Here is an 18,346-nt window from a genome sequence, read left to right on the forward strand (position 1 = left end):
TGACCGGTAACCGCCCACCCCATACACATTAGAATTCTTGGGCAACATGATGATCTTTGCATAGTTGATAAGGGGGCGTAGTCTCCTCAGAGGCAAGATAACTATAAGATGGCCGAAACCACACCCCGCTTGATGATCTCCCAACAAAACTTCCCACTAGCAGACTTGAAGAACGCTCTCATGAATCCATCCGAGGCCGGTGCCTCGACGAAGGGGAAAAGAAAACCTAGCTTTTATCTCTTGCCCACGAAGGGGCGTTCAGTTTCAACAATTTGTGGACGAGGATGTCTAGATTGTCTCGGTTGAGAAAGGAGGTCCACGTAGCCGGCGTGCCAAGCCGCCTCAGGAAATGCGATAACATTAAACTCTCCTTGTCCTCCCTAGTGATTGTGATGCCCTGCTCGCTTTGAAGGGTGTGAACGAAGTTCTTCCTCCTACGGCCGTTCACCCTGCCATGGAAAAGCTTAGTGTTCTTCATTCTGTTATTTTTAATGATGTTTCTAAATCCTATTCATGTATTGTGTGTTTATTCTATTGCTTTTTGCATAGCTTGTCTTCTTTTCATAGAAAGACTACATGAGGCCTATACATTATAAATATGTGCAATCCACAACTCCACAATAGAGATATTCTTGTTGTTCATAAATGCAAGGTCTTGCTATTAAAAGTAGAAATGCATGAAGTTTCGAGAGTATTATGTAAAACTACTGGACTCCATACAAATGAACACACTTTCGACATGTTGGGCACGAGGTGCTCTCATGGTGCCGATCTACGGCTACTTTGCCCTCCACATCGACATGTCCTTCGGTGAATGGTGGGCTGCTTCCTGCTGTCCCCCCCCCCCCCCCCCTGCACTCCGCAAGGGACTCTCCTCCATCACGCTCACTGCCAGAGGACTATGGAGACACCGGAACGGATGCATTTTTTATGCGCAACGACCTTCGGTCTCGCATCTCGTGTAGTCCATAAAAGAAGACGTCCGCCTCTGGGCCAGTGCCGGGGCCAGCGATTGGCCACTATGTTACCCAAGAGATAGTTTTCCATATTTTTTGTTTCGGCTGACAAACCCTTGTCCCTCGGCTCTGGTCTCCTGAGCTCATGCCAGCTCATGTACGTGATGCTCATGTAGCCACACTTTGTACTCATTCTTCTCTCCTATCAATGCAATGATACACAATCTTTGCGTATTCGTGAAAAAATAGAGATTTTTGTTTGTCAATGACAAATATTCAGAGTTTGAGTGGTTTTACACAAAAGTACACGGATTCCGTTATAATGGATGGAGAATGTTTGAAATACTATATTTTCTTTTTCTTTCAAACATATCAAAGTATTTCCCAACTTTCTAGAGTTGGATATAGATGTAGTTTGAATATGGAGTGGACATCCATACCCGAAAGGTAAAATGCATTCCTGAAGTGCACTCCTCAAAAAGAGCTTTTGGTCCATGGAAGAGTTTGATTGGACAGTGCCTCTCTTGCTGCGAGGCTTTTGCTTTGTCGAGCTCCCAAGTTTCTTGGTACCTTTCCTTCTTTTGACCTTCCCTGTTAACCTGAGTTGGCTAGCTGCCTGCATCTATAAATAATTGAGCTCCCGTGTCCTTAAAACAAGGCACATGTCCCATGCATCAACACTTCAGTCTCGCCATTACCAGTACCACACACGCACTCGCTAATTGCAATTTACAACCAGCAGCACCAATTTGTTCTCTCTTGTCTGCATTCCTGCACCCGCTTCAGAACTAGCTAGGTAGTCAAGGAGTTCGAAAGAAGCTAGCCAAAAAGATGAAGGCCAAGACGAAGATCAGCAAGGCTGCCGACTTCTTGAGGAAGGCGGTGCGGGCGCTGAGGGGCAGGGCCGACGTCCTCAGGGCGCGGCTCCTCTTCCTCGCCTCGCTCCGCCACAGGACGGCAATGGTCGGCACCGTGTCGCGCCACCTCCGCGCCCTCATGCCGGGCCGCCAGAGAGACCCGGTGCACGACCACCGCAAGGCCCTCGCCTCGTCGACGATGGCGGCGGAGGAGGACGGGCAGGCCGCGATGCATGGAGTCGACGTCCCAGGCCTCTCCGAGCTGTTGCAAGAAGTGGTCGGCGACGACGATGACGGCCACTGCGGCTACCCGGACTGGACGCACTCACTGTTCGACGACGACGATGCCGACTGCAACCTCCAGGAGGGCGACGATGTTGACGACGAACGCGGTGGTGGCGCGGAGGCAATGGAGGAAGATCGGCTGCCTGACGACGAGCCGTCGGTGATGGACGTCATCAGGAGGTGCAGGGAAGGGGACGGAATGGAGTTCAACATCGAGGAGGAGATCGACCACGCCGCTGACATGTTCATACGGCGGGTCCGCAGCCGAATGAGCAACCGGAGCTTCTAGACGTCCGGGGCCTTCGATTGGTTTGTTTCTTCGTGACTGAGCTTTCAATGCGCTTTTAGTGGGCTTCCAAATGTCTAGTACTACTACATAACTCGGTTAAACATGGTATATGACAGATGCATGTTTTTCCCGTTAAAGTCACAGATGTATGTATGTCATACTTGTGTACTCCCTCCATCCCATAATATAAGAGCGAATGTCAAAAACGCTCTTATATTATGGGACGGAGGAAATATTTCTGAATAATTATACAACTATTATCGTCATATTAGTTTCACAACGATCTTCCTTAATTGTACTGGACTTGTTCTCAAGTACCAATTATACTAGGATTTTTACTACAATATTCAGCACTTGATATTTCTAAATTGTTTCTTTCACACATCTACAATAAAGAAACTAAAATTTGCATAGACATATCATAACTTTTTTACCAACGATATTGGAAACTAAGATTTTTCTTCTTCGAGAGTATACTTAGACATCGTAACTTTATAGAAGGCAGAAATACCAATGCAAGAGAACTACAACTCGCCGAATAGCGAGCATAGCATGAACTCCACATCCTCGTAGCACCAAACACACCCTCCGACCACACAAAACTACAAGCAAAAGGACATGTCCTAACAGAGAACAACACCGCGTTTCAACCAACGTCGGGCACCTCCGAAGACCACCAACTCCCCCTGGACTTCGCTGGTCGACGCACCAATCACCCTTGATGCCTAAGAGGAGGTGGCAGGTGAATGGCAGGACTTGATTAGAACCGAGAAAGACACCGTCTTGGAGGCACCGTCGATGGGTGTATATAGCGCCGCTGGAGCTCAAAATAGGACCCGCAGGTGCCATCGCCGCCGGCCAGACAAATGCCTAGCAGATTTTCATCCGATTGTTGCACCTCACCACAACACGAAGGAATTGGGCAGCACTGTCCAAATAGCCTCGCACCGCCGCCACCGCAACACCTCGCCATTGTAGCCGCAAAAGATTGCATGACAGAGAGAATGGCAGCCCAGCCAGCACCTCCACCTAGCTAAAGAACGGTAGCCACCCCGCCCCTCTAGCAAGGGCCAGGACCGCCCAAGACAGCCGTCACCCATTCCAAGGGACGACTTTGCGACATCCCCAGCACCAAGGGCCCACATCAGACCCGAACAGGCTCGCGTCGGCGCCACCACGAGAGCATCATCGCTCACCCGCTCACTACACAGACCACAGGTGGTCGGGCGCTCGCTGCTCACCAGGAAAATCCCTCCTAGCAGAGCCATCACAACGCCGCCACCAAACCTGGCTGGTGGCTCGCGTCGTTACCTCCGGCACGCCATTGCGCCCGTCCGCCACCACCACACCGCTGCCCGTCTTTGCCAGGACCCTCTCTCCACCACGCCTCCTGTCGTGCGCACCACCTCATCGAGGACACCGCATCCGCCAGAGCTACGATGGAGCCCGGCGGCAGCAGAGCCACGGAGATACCACGTTCGGCCTAACAATGGTCACAACCCCGAACCCCGCCACCCAAATCCAGCCAGGGTGGATCCCGAGCCCCGGGCTACACCGACCGTCGAGACAGCACCACCAGCAGCAGGCGCCCCACCACCACGAGCACTGAGCAAGGACGCCACCGTGCCTCCACCGTGCCACGCCGCCAAGGACACCAATGGTCAGATCCGAGCCGTCGTCGGGGGAGGGAGGGGAGCTACGCCCGGGAGATGCCCCGACGCCGCCGGCACTGCCAGGGCTTTGCCTCGTAGTGGCCCATGGCGGCGGCGAGGGAGGAGACGGGGAAGGGGCGCCGACGACGGGGAGGATAGGGTTCCCCCCGTATCGCCTCAGAGAGGGAAGCCGGGTCAGGGTTTGGTGTTTCCTAAATGTGAAACTAAGAGTAGAAACACAAGTCCAAAAGACTGATATTTTCAGCTTATGTTTCTAATCTTATTTTCTGTGGGGCAACTCTAGAGAAGTTTTTTGTGTAGAAGTTGTAGCCTAACTTGATTTGGTACGGGCAAACAAATCATATACGTGGTGGTTTCTACATCAAAAAAAATACGTGGTGGTTTCTTTTTTAGTGGATCATTGTCACATCCCAAAATTTCAAATTTGGATGTGAGCATATCATTCATATGCATATCATATTTTTAGTGCATTTTAGAAGAAAACAAAAACTTGTTTGGCTATTTTAGACACACTAAATCATTTTAGGGATTTATTCCCTCTGTCCCATAATGTAAGACATTTTTTGATACTACACTAGTGTCAAAAAATGTCCTATATTATGGGATGGAGGGAGTAGTTAATAGTCCATACGAAGTCCATCTACATAAAATGATTTTACAAACATGCATTGGGTCTAAAAATAGTTTTCCTATTACCTATAGTAGCCCGGCTATTTTTGTGCAAGTTTCTGAATTTTTGGGATTTGAATAAGTAATTTTAAACTGAATTCAACCATAGTCCAAATTTGTTAGAAAAAGAAAAAGAAAAATGAACTAGAATAGTAACTAGGGAAGCACACTAGCACAAGCCAACCGGCCTAGCCACAAAACCAGCCCATTGCCCATTAGCAACCCTGAACTCGTGTGTCGCCATAATATAACCTCAGCCGCACGATCTAATGATCGATAGACGGCTACGAGTGCACCCGAGCCTCTGAGCCACTAATACGCGGGGCCTGGCTATCAGATCGCCTTCAACCTCCAGCCGAGAAGCTCGGGCACACCTCCGCCCACATCAATGCGCACTCTTGCATGCCCTGCAAGATGCAATGCCCCAATGGCCATGCCGCCACCCCCTATAAAAACCCCTAGATGCCCTCGACCAAAGCCCCCACCCTAGAGCACCTCTCACAACCACCAGGCTGCTCGGAATCGACCCCATGTCGTTTCCTCTATAACCAACTCAGGTGGGCTATGGTAAACACTAAGCCCCGCTTTCTGCCCAACGCACCTACGTGCTCTAGCACACACGTTTGACCATCTGCGCATGTACAAGCCAATCCCGGAGCACGGCTTCGACCACTGATGACCCACAAGTATACGGGATCAATTTTAGTCCTTTCGATAATTAAGAGTCTCGAACCCAACAAGGAGCAGAAGGAAATGACAAGCGGTTTTCAGTAAGGTATTATCTGCAGGCACTGAAATTGTCGGTAACAGATAGTCTGATAGCAAGGTAATTTATAAAGAGCAAATAATAGTAACAGTAACAAAGATGCAGCAAGCTAGCCCAATCCTTTTTGTAGTAAAGGATAGGCCGGAACGATCTCTTATAATAAGCAAAGTGTTCTTGAGGACACATGGGAATTTCATCTAGTCACTTTCATCATGTTTGTTTGATTCGCGTTCGTTACTTTAATAATTTGATATGTGGGTGGACCGGTGCTTGGGTGTTGTTCTTACTTGAACAAGCCTCCCACTTATGATTACCCCCTCTCGCAAGCATCCACAACTATGAAAGAAAAAATAAGATAAATTTAACCATAGCATGAAACATATGGATCCAAATCAGCCCCTTACGGAATAACAAATGAACTAGGGTTTAAGCTTCTGCCAAACTAGCAACCCATCATCTAATAACTACTCCACGATGCTTTCCCTTAGACCCAAACATGGTGAAGTGTCATGTAGTCGATGTTCACATAACACCACTAAGGGAAACAACAACATACATATCATCAAAATATCAAACCAATACCAAATTCACATGATTACTTATGACAAGACTTCTCCCATGTCCTCAAGAACAAACATAACTACTCAAAAAACATATTCATGCTCAAGATCAGAGGGGTATTGAATAGCATTAAGGATCTGAACATATGATCTTCCACCAAGGACTTCTCCCATGATGAGAGGATCGCTGGTGTTGACGATGACTTCGATTTTCCCCTCCTGGAGGGAAGTTTCCTCGACGGAATTGTCGGTGCAGCAAACCCTGGGTCTATTGCCCATACTATGCACAGGCACGGGGACGAGATTGAAGCACCAACCCAAGTCAGAGTACAAGGGACCAAGAGATTCGAAGGACCAACATGCAGATCGGAGGGACCAAGATCAAGCCAGAGAAGCAAGATACCATCAGGAGAAGGGCCTCCTTTGTCGGGCAGGCAAGCTCGGTAAGGGGCAAGGCCACCCTCAGAAGAAGACATCCAAGACGTCCCAGCAGGGCCTGCCGAGACACACAGAGGCAGAACCACCTCACCAACTACTCTGCCACGACCCACGTCGTCAATCAGTGCGGTGTCAAGCCGCGAAGTGACTAAGTGGCAGCCATTCACCACATGGCAGCCTCTCCCTATAGGAAATACCTGCAGATGACACCCATCCCGCGACGTGTCAAGCAAGCAGGCGTGGAGCTGGCGAGATAGCCCGGCAAGCCTTGCCGGGCAACCAATGATGTGACGTTGAGCAGTGCATTTAATGCGCCCTGACAGCCCGCAGAGTTAGGTACGATAGCACTGTTTGCTATCTTATCAGTGCATAATGACTACTTTGCCATTGTGGTAACCCCTTGATCTATAAAAGGAGGCACATGGCAACCATAGAAAGGGTTAGAAGGTTGGATAACTCACACCCCCATACGCGCGTAGCCACTGCCCGCCCTGAGGCAACCCCTGCCGGGCAAGTGTACTACGCTCCACCACCACCTTTCCACCATCAATCCACCAAAGCTGGAGTAGGGTTTTATGCCTCACGGTGGCCCGAACGTGGGTAAAAATGCCTGCGTGATCTTTGTCGTGCTGCACCATGCTCGTCTGCTCTTTGTGCAACGCGACGCCCCCCTGCCGAACCAGCAAGGGGCCTTCTGGTCCCATAGGTGGCCGTGGTTTCCCACGACATCTTTGGCGCGCCAAGTAGGGGGATCGCTTGCGCGAACCTGAAGGCATGTGCAGCGCGTCATCTTCATCACCATCTTCATCTTCGATGGCGCCATCAACCATGGCGCCCAAGAAGAAACCCGGTTCTTTGGCTCATCCATCCACCTCGAAGGCTCCGCCGCCGGCGGCCTCTAACGCTGTGGGGGGCGCGGAGACACGCGAGGACACGGATGCTGCTGGGGATGTGGTCGGAGCAAGCGGCACCGTCACCACTTCTCCCGCGGCGGACGCAGGAGCAGGAGACATAGAAGGAGAGCAACATGAGCAACTCCCCGACGGCCATGCTCCACAAGGTCCGGGTGAAGGGGTTACTCCATCTGTGCCCCTTTCTCCCACCGATGGGCACAGCTGCAACAACGACCGGGGCGAATCGCCGCCCTCCGGCCGCTCCCACCACGGGTGCGGCCGCAGAGCGTGCACCTCCCCCGGGACGGGTCGACCAAGCCGTTGCGCCCGACGGAGCCACTGGCCCTCCCGCGCCTTCGCCGCACCACCGTGCCGTCTAGGTGGTCGCCCTTAGCAGCGGGGGCACAGTGATGCCGCCGCTGGCACCGTTAGGAGCCGAGCGACGGTGCGATCGACTTCATCGTCACCCATGCCAAGTACAGCCTCGGAGGCCATGGCGCGGGCTGCTCAGGTTTCCGCTAGCGGCCGAGTAGATGGACGAAGGGCGTGCCACCATCCAAAGACTTCTCGGTTTCACCGAAGCTGGGGGCTCACAGCAAGCTGGCCCGCCACAGCCTCCCCAGTTGACAGCAACGGCTCATGCTGCTCGCCGTGCGGAAGGGGCCATCCTCACGGTGCAGTCCTCGCCACGGTAGCCAGTGCGAGCGCAATAGAATCAAGACCCCGACGACGTCTCGATGGCCTCTTCTGACTCACGAGCGCGTCCAGGCCAACGACGAGCCCCGGAGGATAGGCGGAGAGGAGACACGCGCCTCGTTGTCGAGCAACGCCGCGACGACCTCCGCCGGACCGATGGGTGCGACGGCCCCGACGTCGACGAGCCCGCGCTCGGTATTGGCGGGTGCCTACCTTTCGAGGTTGGCTGCCCTGCCTTTACTCGTGAGCTGCGGCAAGTCCGTTGGCCGTCCTTTCGCATGTTCAAGCAAGAGACACCTGAGAAGTACGATGGGAGGCTGAACCCGGCAGAGTTCCTGAGCATCTACACCATCGCTATTCAGGCCACCGGGGGAAGAGATGAGAAGGTGTTTGCCAACTACTTCCCTTTGGCCCTCAAGTCCATGTGAGGTCTTGGCTGATGCACCTACCGGAGAACTCAATTTCATCATGGGCTGACCTGTGCCATGAATTCATTTGGCGCCTTGATTGGTGGTCATCAAGAGCCCGGCAGGCCCAGCGACTTGCAGCTTCTCCAATAGAAGGAAGGAGAAACCCTCCGTAAGTATTTACAGAGATTCAGCAAAGTTCGTAGAAACATCCCAAATATCCATCCGGCATCCATGATAGCCACCTTCCAGTCCAATGTGCGCAACCGCCGGATTCCTTCCAAGATGAGCGTACGGTTGCCCAAGACTGTGAAGGAGCTCTACACGTTGGTGGATAAGTGTGCTCGTATGGAGGATGTAAGAAAGTTGCCCGGAGAGGAATATTGCACCAATATTGATTTAGAGGATGATGATGAATCAACCAGTCAGAAGAAGAGCAAGAAGCGCAGTAAGAAGTGGAGGGATAAGGCAGTGATGACTATTTAAGGGTCGGTACGCCTAGTACCGGCAAGAAGGCCAAAGCTGAGGCCCCCGGCAAGGAAGCTTCCGTGTGCACTGACTGCCGGGAAGCCGCTGCTGCCGAGAAAGCCAGGAAAGGTGATGGGCCGTATTGCAAGATTCATCGGACCAAGGGCCACGACCTTCAAGAGTGTTATCACGTTGAGCAGCTTGTCAAGAGACAGAGAGTAGAGTATGAGAAGCGTGACAAGGAAAAGGGTCAGAATGTTGCTAGCGGAAAGGGCCGAGGTGGTGAAGTAAATCGCCCCGGCAAACCCTTTCGGAACCAAGGAAAGCCCGCCAGAGGTCGACAGAAGGAAGCCTGTGATGATGAGAGTGATGGAGGGGATGAAGAAGAAACCAGTGAGCAAGAGTTTGAAAAGGCCACTGACGCCCTGTGCATTGACGGGGTTGCATCTCTGCAGACCTCTCACCGCCAACTCAAGCGGTGGGCGCGAGAAGTCAATGCCGTGGAACCAGCGCCAGAGGCTCGGAAGCCGCTCAAATGGTCACATACACCCATTGTCTTTGACGAGGAGGATCATCCTAGCCATACCACTGTGGTAGGGTGTTTGCCATTGTTGGTCTCCCCAACAATTCGCAACCTCAAGGTCACAAAGATGTTGGTGGACGGAGGGGCCAGGTTGAATCTGATTTCCCCAGCAGTTATTAGCAAGCTCCAGATAGCAGAGGAAGAGATAGAGGTTACCGGCATGTTTCGAGGAGTTAATCCCGGCAGGAGCCATCCTAAGGGAAAGATCACGTTGCTGGTAACGTTTGGGGGAGAACTGAACTACCGTACTGAGAGGATTGTGTTTGATGTGGTCGATCTCCCCCTGCCATACAATGGGATTCTTGGACACCCGGCCCTGGCTAAATTCATGGCGGCATCCCACTATGCCTACAACACCTTGAAGATGCCTGGGCCACTGGGAGTCATCACCATCCCATCAGATGAGAAGGATGCAACCATTTGTGTGGACAAGATGTACCGGGACGCATTCGCGGCAGAGGCAGCAGCAGCTCCCGCTAAGGAAAGCAAAGGAAAGAAGAGGGATTGTAGGGACTCCGGCAAAGGGTCCGGGAAGTGTGCCCCCACCGAGTGCACGGCACCCGTTGACAATGTGCCGGAGTGTTCCAATAGCAAGAGATCCAAGGTCGCTGCACCCCAAGTGAAGAAGGTCCCGGCAGGGCTGGCTGGCGTTGATGGTACTTTCACTATTAGTGCCACCATTGACGACAAATAGGAAAGCGCGCTCATTGCCTTCCTGCGGGCGAACATCGATGTGTTTGCCTGGCAACCATCTGATATCCCCGTTGTTCCCAGGGAGGTAATCAAGCACCACCTTGTTGTCTGCCCACATGCCCGACCTGTCAAGAAGAAATCCGGAAGCAGGCCTTGAAGAGGCATCAGTTCATTGCGGAAGAGATCAAGAAACTTGAGGCAGCTGGTTTGGTCAGAGGAGTGTTGCATCCCAAGTGGTTGGCAAATCCAGTGGTAGTCCGGAAGGGTAACGGGAAGTGGAGGCTTTGCATAGATTTCACAGAACTCAACAAGGCTTACCCGAAGGACCTTTCCCTTGCCGCGTATCGATCAGATTGTGGATTCCACTTCAGGTTGTGATTTGCTCTCCTTTCTGGATACATATTATGGGTATCACCAAATCTTCATGTCCAAGGAAGATGAAGAGAAGACGCCGTTCATCACTCCATGTGGTACGTACTGTTTTGTCCGCATGCCATTTGGATTAAAGAGTGCCGGGTCCACTTTTGCAAGGGCAGTCTAGATTGGTTTTGAGCCATAGCTGCACAGAAACATAGAAGCCTATATGGAAGATATTGTGGTCAAGACCAAGGATAGGGCCACCCTTATTCAAGGTTTGGAGGAGACATTTGCTAATCTGCGCAAAATCAATTTGAAGCTCAACCCGGAGAAGTGTGTATTTGGTATTTCCTCTGGCAAGTTGCTTGGGTTCTTTGTGTCCCATCGCGGTATTGAAGCCAACCCCGACAAGATCAAAGCTATCGAGTAGATCCAAGCACCAAGGACAGTTAAGGACGTGAGGCGTCTGACAGGATGTGTTGCCATGCTAAGCAGATTCATCTCCAAGTCTGTCGAGTGTGCCCTATCGTTCTTCAAAATTTTGAAGAAGGCAGGGCCCATGAAGTGGACCCCGGAAGCAGATGCAGCTTTGCAAGAGTTTTAGGCCTACTTGTCCTCTGTGCCTACCTTGGTTGCTCCCAAACCCCAGGAGCTGTTGCTGCTGTACTTAGCGGCAACCAACCAAGTGGTCAGTGCAGCCTTGGTTGCGCAGCGAGAAGTGGATGAGGCAGAGAGTGAGCAAGGACCGACAGAGTCAGAGAAGGACCAGGACAGCAATGAGCACGGCAACGAGAGCAATCCCAAGGACGCGGCAAGGAAGAAAGCGGTGCAGCACCCAGTGTACTTCGTCAGCTCCTTGTTACAGGGGGCTAGATTGAGGTATTCTGGCATGCAAAAGTTGATCTTTGGTATCATCATGGCCTCAAGGAAACTGCGCCACTAATGCCAAGCCCATGAGATCATAGTTGTCATGGATTTCCCGTTGCAAAAGATACTCCGAAACCCTGAGGCTACTGGCAGAATAGTGGAGTGGGCTTTGGAGTTATCCAGTTTTGGTTTGAAATTTGAGAGCACATCAACTATTCAGAGGAGGGCATTGGCAGAGTTTATTGCAAAATGGACGCCAACCCCTGATGAGGAAGTGACAGAGAAAGTTATCCCCGGCAAGGAATCGCCCCAAGAAAGGATTATGTATTTTGATGGTGCTTTTTCCCTACAAGGTGCAGGAACAGGCGTGCTTCTTGTCGCCCCCTTCGGGGAGCACTTGAAGTACGTCGTCCAAATGCATTTTGCTTGGGAAGAAGCAACCAACAACACAGCAGAGTATGAAGGGCTCCTTGTCGGGCTCAGGATTGTAGCTGAATTGGGAATTAAGAAGCTGATCATTGGAAGAGATTCACAGCTTGTGGTGAGATAAGTCAACAAGAATTACCAAAGTCCATTGATGGAGGCATACGTCGAGGAAGTGAGGAGATTGGAGGAGCGCTTTAACGGATTACAAATAGAGCACGTACACCGTGCGGAAAACTGTATAGCTGATCATCTGTCAAAGTGTGTTGCGCAGAAGCTTCCTGTGGAACCAGGGACTTTTGTTCTCCATCTCACTCAGCCCTCTGTATCCCAGCCACAATGGCCCGAAAAAGGAGAAAGTTGGACTCCGGTAAGCCTCTCCCGGTAGAGCCGTCCGCTCCTGGCAGAGACCCTGTCGGAAACAACTCCTCGCAGCCTGCTGGACCGCACCCTCCAGCCGGGCCCATGGACCCCGTGAACGAGGCATGTGCTCTCGCAGCAGAGGAGGTACCGCTAGTCCTCGTTGCCGAGCCCCAGGCTCCAACTTGGGCAAGGCACATTGTCCACTTCCTCCAAACTGGAGAGCTTCCCGGCGACCAAGATGAAGCTGAAAAAGTAGCCTGGAGGGCTAGTATGTATCAGTTTGTTGATGACACTCTGTACAGAAGGAGGCCCAATGGTGTGAAATTGAAGTGTGTTTGTCGGGAAGAAGGAAAGGAACTGCTGGCTGAGATACGCAAAGGCATGTGCGGCCGCCACATTGGATCAAGGGCATTAGTTGGGAAAGCATTCCGACAAGGATTCTATTGGCCCACAGCCCTCCAAGATGCGGTCGAGCTAGTCACCAAATGTGAAGCCTGCCAGTTCCATTCCAAGAAAACCCACCTGCCTGCCCAAGCTCTTCAAACAATTCCTCTATCATTGCCATTTTTGGTCTGGGGCTTGATATCCTCGGCCCCTTCCCCCGAGCAATCGGGAGCTTTGAATTCTTGTTCGTTGCTATCGACAAGTTTACAAAGTGGCCAGAAGTGACTGCCGTCAGAAAGGTGACTGCTCAGTCAGCTATCAAGTTCTTGAAAGATTTTGTGTGTCGTTTTGGAGTTTCGGCAAGGATCATTACCGACAACGGCACCTAGTTCATGAGCTGCGCCTTCATGCAATATGTTCATGCCCTCGGACCTCTGTAGCACACCCCGGAGCGATGGACAAGCTGAGAGGGCGAACGCTGAAGTGCTGCGTGGACTCGAGACGAGAACCTTTCATACGATGCAGAAGCATGGCAGGCGGTGGATCGAGGAGCTGCCTGTAGTTCTATGGTCCCTCAGAACGACACCAAACCGAGCTACCGGGCAGACTCCCTTCTCCCTGGTCTATGGGGCAGAAGCAGTTATCCCCATGGAACTCATTTATGGGTCACCTCGAGTGCTTGCCTACGATGAAGTAGCACAAGATCAGCACCGGCGTGACGAGCTATGATACTCGAGGAGAACCGTCTCCGGGCTGCTATGCACTGTGATCCCCGGCAAGCCAAAGAGATAAGTTCTACCTCATGTCCGTTAGTGTTCTATAAGCTATAACTTGTGCATATGAAAACCTCGCCACTCTTTTGAGAGTTAGGTGCTCCTATCCCTGACTCTAACGTTGCTTCGATCAGGATGGTCGCAGTGGCCTTTGATAAAAAGAAGTTGACGGGAGGTTGGTCCCTTTGTCTGTTGCCCGGTAGACGCAACTCTCTGCACTACAAAAAAAAGACACTTCCGTGATGATACGTGTTTGTCACAGTAGGTCACGTTTTCTGTCATGCATGTACATCCATGACAATTTTATGACAGAATCAAGATAGTCATACCTGTGCTGTCGTAGAAATGTTCCATGACATTACCAAAATTATCATCACGGAAGTGTCCACTTCCATGACGATAAATCGCGCGTCATGGAAGTGCTTTCGTCAAGGGTGACCGACACGTGGCATCCACTGTAACGGGTCGCCGTTAAGCTATCGGGTCCGGTTTTGGATCTGATAACCCGCTAACAGCCCGGACCAATGAGGATTTTCCACATGTAAAATTCTCATTGGCCGGAGGAAACACGTGTTGGCTCACCGTTGGGACAGATGTCATCCATTCATTGGACAGGAGGCACCTATGATACGTCGACATGTGGCACGGCCCAACAGAGGCCCATTCCAGTGAAAAGGCCAGCCCGTTTGACTTGGTCAAAAGGTAACGGCCCGGCCCACGGAAAGCCTGTTAACGGCTTGCTCGTATATAGCCCATTTACGGCCCGCTAACTCACGGCCCGTTACGACCTATCAGAATTAAGCCCAGTAGCTTCATCTGGGCCGTCCAATATGATTCCAGCCCGTTGTAACTTCCGGCCCATGTATGGCCCATGATGTCTTTCGGCCCATACGAGGCCATTTGTAACTGCCCATTAACGGCCCGTGGTGAATCTGGCCCGCAATGAATAGTGTACCCCTTTATACCCATTAACAGCCCATTATTCCATTGGGTCGTTTCCAACCCATGTTATCTTTCGGCCTTCTCAGGGCCCATTTATTCTTGGGCTCATTTCCAGCATTCGGTTACTTACGGCCCGTTATTGGCCTTTTCTGCTTGTGGGCCAAATTCAGCCCGCGGTTACAATCGGCCCGTTAATCTGTTGGGACGTTTTCATAGTGTCGTCCAATACTGCCGATTAACGACGGCCCGTTATTGTCAGCCCATGAACGGATGATCCCAAATCTAGCCCGTTTATGGCCCATAATGCAGTGTGTTATTGGCCCATGTTTGGCCTATCGACCATACGGCACGTAGAAGGCCTATTGATGCTACGGCCCATAGAAGGCCCATTGTTTCTACGGCCCTTAGAAGTCCCATTGTTTCTATGGCCCGTAGGAGGCCCATGGTAACTACAGTAAATATGTAGCCCATGGTTATTGTGGCCTAGTTTTAAAAAATAGGTTATTGCGGCCACTAGCAAACCGCGGAAAAAGAACTGCACTGACTACAAGCAAACAAATAAACAAGACAACAAGGAACTAAATAAGCAAGCAACTTACGCTAGGCTAGCATGGCTATTACACATATTACATCCACCGGGCATCGAAGTTTGCTACCAGTGCAAATATAGGGAACAAAGCAGTATATCACATACACTAGTCGTCAAAGTTGGCGACCAGTGCAAATAAACGCCGTAGCAAAACAAGTCCAGAACTGAAACCACTTCAGAAGAGCTCAAGAAACAATATCCTGGGTACCCATAATGCTGGCAAGATGCTTAGCAAGCTTATTAACTTTCTCTTGTTTGGCGCTTAAATCCTCCAGCGCTTGCTGTTGCACAAGAAAGTATGCATCTGAATTCTGCAGGGACTTCCTCAGTCCTTCGGCTTCTTGCCGCAGCACAGCTGACTGATGCCTTTCAGCTTGTAGCTGAGACTGAAGAAGCCGAAGTGATTCAGGCAGCGAGGTTTAAGAGCTTGTGCCAGCAGTACTGGCCAGTAACTCGAACACTACATCAACGCAGGACTGTAGGGTTTTCTCACTGTCTACAAGATCATTTTTATCACCTTTCTTGGAGACCAACAGGTTTGTCTCACTATCTTGAACCTTATATGCATTACTTTCTCTACCATTGCATAGTGTGGTGCTCTTCTCCAATATTCTATTCGCATACTACAAGAGAAACAAGTAGACACATCACAGGTTTAGCATGTAGTATACCAAACTCATTTTGGTAAACTGGTTCAGTAGTAAGGTGGACAGGATAACATCATGAAACAAACATATATCTATGTACTATGGTCACTGTATTGTCCATATCATTCTTGTTTATGTTGCCAAATCAAGATAGAGACACAGTTCCACTCATATATTTTGAAGACACATCGGCATAGACATAATATAAGTGTGAGAAACTACACAACATTGGCAACATTTGTAATGTGCATCACATGAGAACATAACTGTTTATACAACTGAAACTAAAATCAACATAGAGCAAGAAGTTAGAACAACAATCCAGTTAAAGAAATAGGTTTAAAACATGCCTGTTGCGCCATTGGAGTTTCAATTGGATCCTTTCATATTTGAAAGTAGTTGGTATGAGTAAATACAGTGATGCAACAACAAAGGAGTATGGACCATAGCTACGGAATCTGACCTGAGAACAGTTGATCTTCTGCTTTGAACGTGGAGTTTGGGTTCGCTGTGGTGGTCTTCGTGCTTTGGGCACTGCAGTTGCTTTACAAACTGCTCGTGTGGGGGTACTCTGTGGTGGACATGGTGCTTTGTCAACTAGAAGTGGGTTACTATCCGCTGGGGTTGGGTTTAGATGGGTTGTAGCTGGTTCTCTGCCCAATGGTGTAAGTGTGTGCAATCTGGAAGAGTCTCGATTATGTGTGGTGGGGCAAGTTTGTGGGCCAGTACAACCATGGTTCTATCTGCATCGACGGGTAGCACTGTCTTTTGTGAAGAACGGGTTTTTGCTCCCTTAGATACTGCCATCACCCCCTTCAATTCAAATGGCTGATAAACAAGAAAATAAATTGAACGTATAGACATTGTATGATAGACAGATGTGGTAATTCACATATATGTTGTCTAAGCAAACAGGACAGCATGACACAATTTCACATATATGATGCCTAACTAAACAGGATAGCATGACATAGTTTTAGATATATGATGGACAACTTAACAGGATATAATGGCATAATTCAACATATGATGAGTATCTAAATAGGATGACATGACAAAACTATATGATGTCTTTCAAAAATAGGTTGGGATGAAATAATTCACATAAATGTTGTCTAAGTATACAGGATGGCATGATATAATTGACATAATTGATTCATATACTAAGCAGTTGGCACTCGCATGTATGATCTCTAAACTAAGCAGATGGAATTCAATATTGTGCATATGATGTCTAAACTAAGCAATGCAAGACACCATATGCATGATATGAGAAATATAAACATTGCAACTTAGAGCATACATCTCAGGTGGGATATAGGACTGGTCATCTGTCTCTGAATCCTCCTCTGAGGAGCTCCCTATAACCATCGAGATATATGCTTCAACAGGTATCATTGCCTGCTCTGAAGACCTTGTTTTCACTCCTGATTTTTTCATAACCGGCTCAAATGGCTGATACACATGAAGAGTAGTTCAATATACACAGATTGTCGACAAATGGAATACGTAATGAAAAAAAAGATGGCATGAGATAATTCACATATATGATGCCTGGCTACATGGCAGTGCATAATTCACATATATGATAACTCGTTGAAAAACATGGCATTGCATAATTCCCATATACTCCCTCCATTCCTAAATATTAGTCTTTTTAGAGATTTCAAATGGACTACTACATACGGACGTATATAGACATATTTTAGAGTGTAGATTTGCTCATTTTGCTCCGTATGTAGTCACTTGTTGAAATCTCTAAAAAGACAAATATTTAGGAACGGTGGGAGTATGATATAGAAACCAAACAGGTGGCATTCACACAAAGCAAATCTAAACTAAGCTGATGACATTTAATATGAATAATGTAAGCAACGTGAGGCGCCATATGCATGATATGACCAACATCAGCATGCCAGGTTAGAGCAAACAGTCCTACCTCTTGAGCATGCATTGGTTTTCCCTTGAAGAGGAAAGGGTGATGCAGCAAAGTAGCGTAAGTATTTCCCTCAGTTTTTGAGAACCAAGGTATCAATCCAATAGGAGACTACATGCAAGTCCCTAGTACCTGCACAAACAATCAAGAACCTTGCAACCAACGCGATAAAGGGGTTGTCAATCCCTTCACGGCCACTTGCAAAATTGAGATCTGATAAAGATAATAAGATATATATTTTTGGCATTTTTGTTGTATAGATTGAAAAGTAAAGATTGCAAAAGAAACGGCGACAGAAATAGCACGTTGGTGGGAGATTAATATGATAGAAAATAGACCCGGGGGCCATAGGTTTCACTAGTGGCTTCTCTCAAGATAGCATATTCTACGGTGGGTGAACAAATTACTGTCGAGCAATTGATAGAAAAGAGCATAGTTATGAGAATATCTAGGCATGATCATGTATATAGGCATCACGTCTGTGTCAAGTAGACCAAAACGATTTTGCATCTACTACTATTACTCCACACATCGACCGCCATCCAGCATGCATCTAGAGTATTAAGTTCATAAGAACAGAGTAATACATTAAGCAAGATGACATGATGTAGAGGGATAAACTCAAGCAATATGATATAAACCCCATCTTTTTATCCTCGATGGCAACAATACAATACGTGTTGGTTCCCTTTCTGTCACAGGGATCGAGCACCGCAAGATTGAACCCAAAGCTAAGCACTTCTCCCATTGCAAGAAAGATCAATCTAGTAGGCCAAACCAAACTAATAATTCGAAGAGACTTGCAAAGATATTAAATCATTCATATAAGAAT

The 18,346-nt window shown here is 49.2% G+C and overlaps 1 protein-coding gene across 1 annotated transcript; it reads left to right on the forward strand.

Annotated features, from left to right (window-relative positions):
- The first annotated feature begins 1,532 nt into the window (after nt 1-1,532).
- On the forward strand, nt 1,533-2,750 carry LOC109735673 (uncharacterized). Its single transcript, XM_020294881.2, has one exon. The coding sequence runs from the start codon at nt 1,788-1,790 to the stop codon at nt 2,385-2,387; it is 600 nt and encodes a 199-aa protein (XP_020150470.1). The 5' UTR covers nt 1,533-1,787; the 3' UTR covers nt 2,388-2,750.
- Nucleotides 2,751-18,346: the final 15,596 nt, after the last annotated feature.

Source organism: Aegilops tauschii, chromosome 7, assembly GCF_002575655.3.
Source record: "Aegilops tauschii subsp. strangulata cultivar AL8/78 chromosome 7, Aet v6.0, whole genome shotgun sequence".
Classification (NCBI taxonomy): Eukaryota; Viridiplantae; Streptophyta; class Magnoliopsida; order Poales; family Poaceae; genus Aegilops; species Aegilops tauschii.

What these genes read in the sequence shown, in the direction of transcription:
- LOC109735673 (XM_020294881.2), top strand. Translation starts at nt 1,788, where the DNA reads ATGAAGGCCAAGACGAAGATCAGCAAGGCTGCCGACTTCTTGAGGAAG.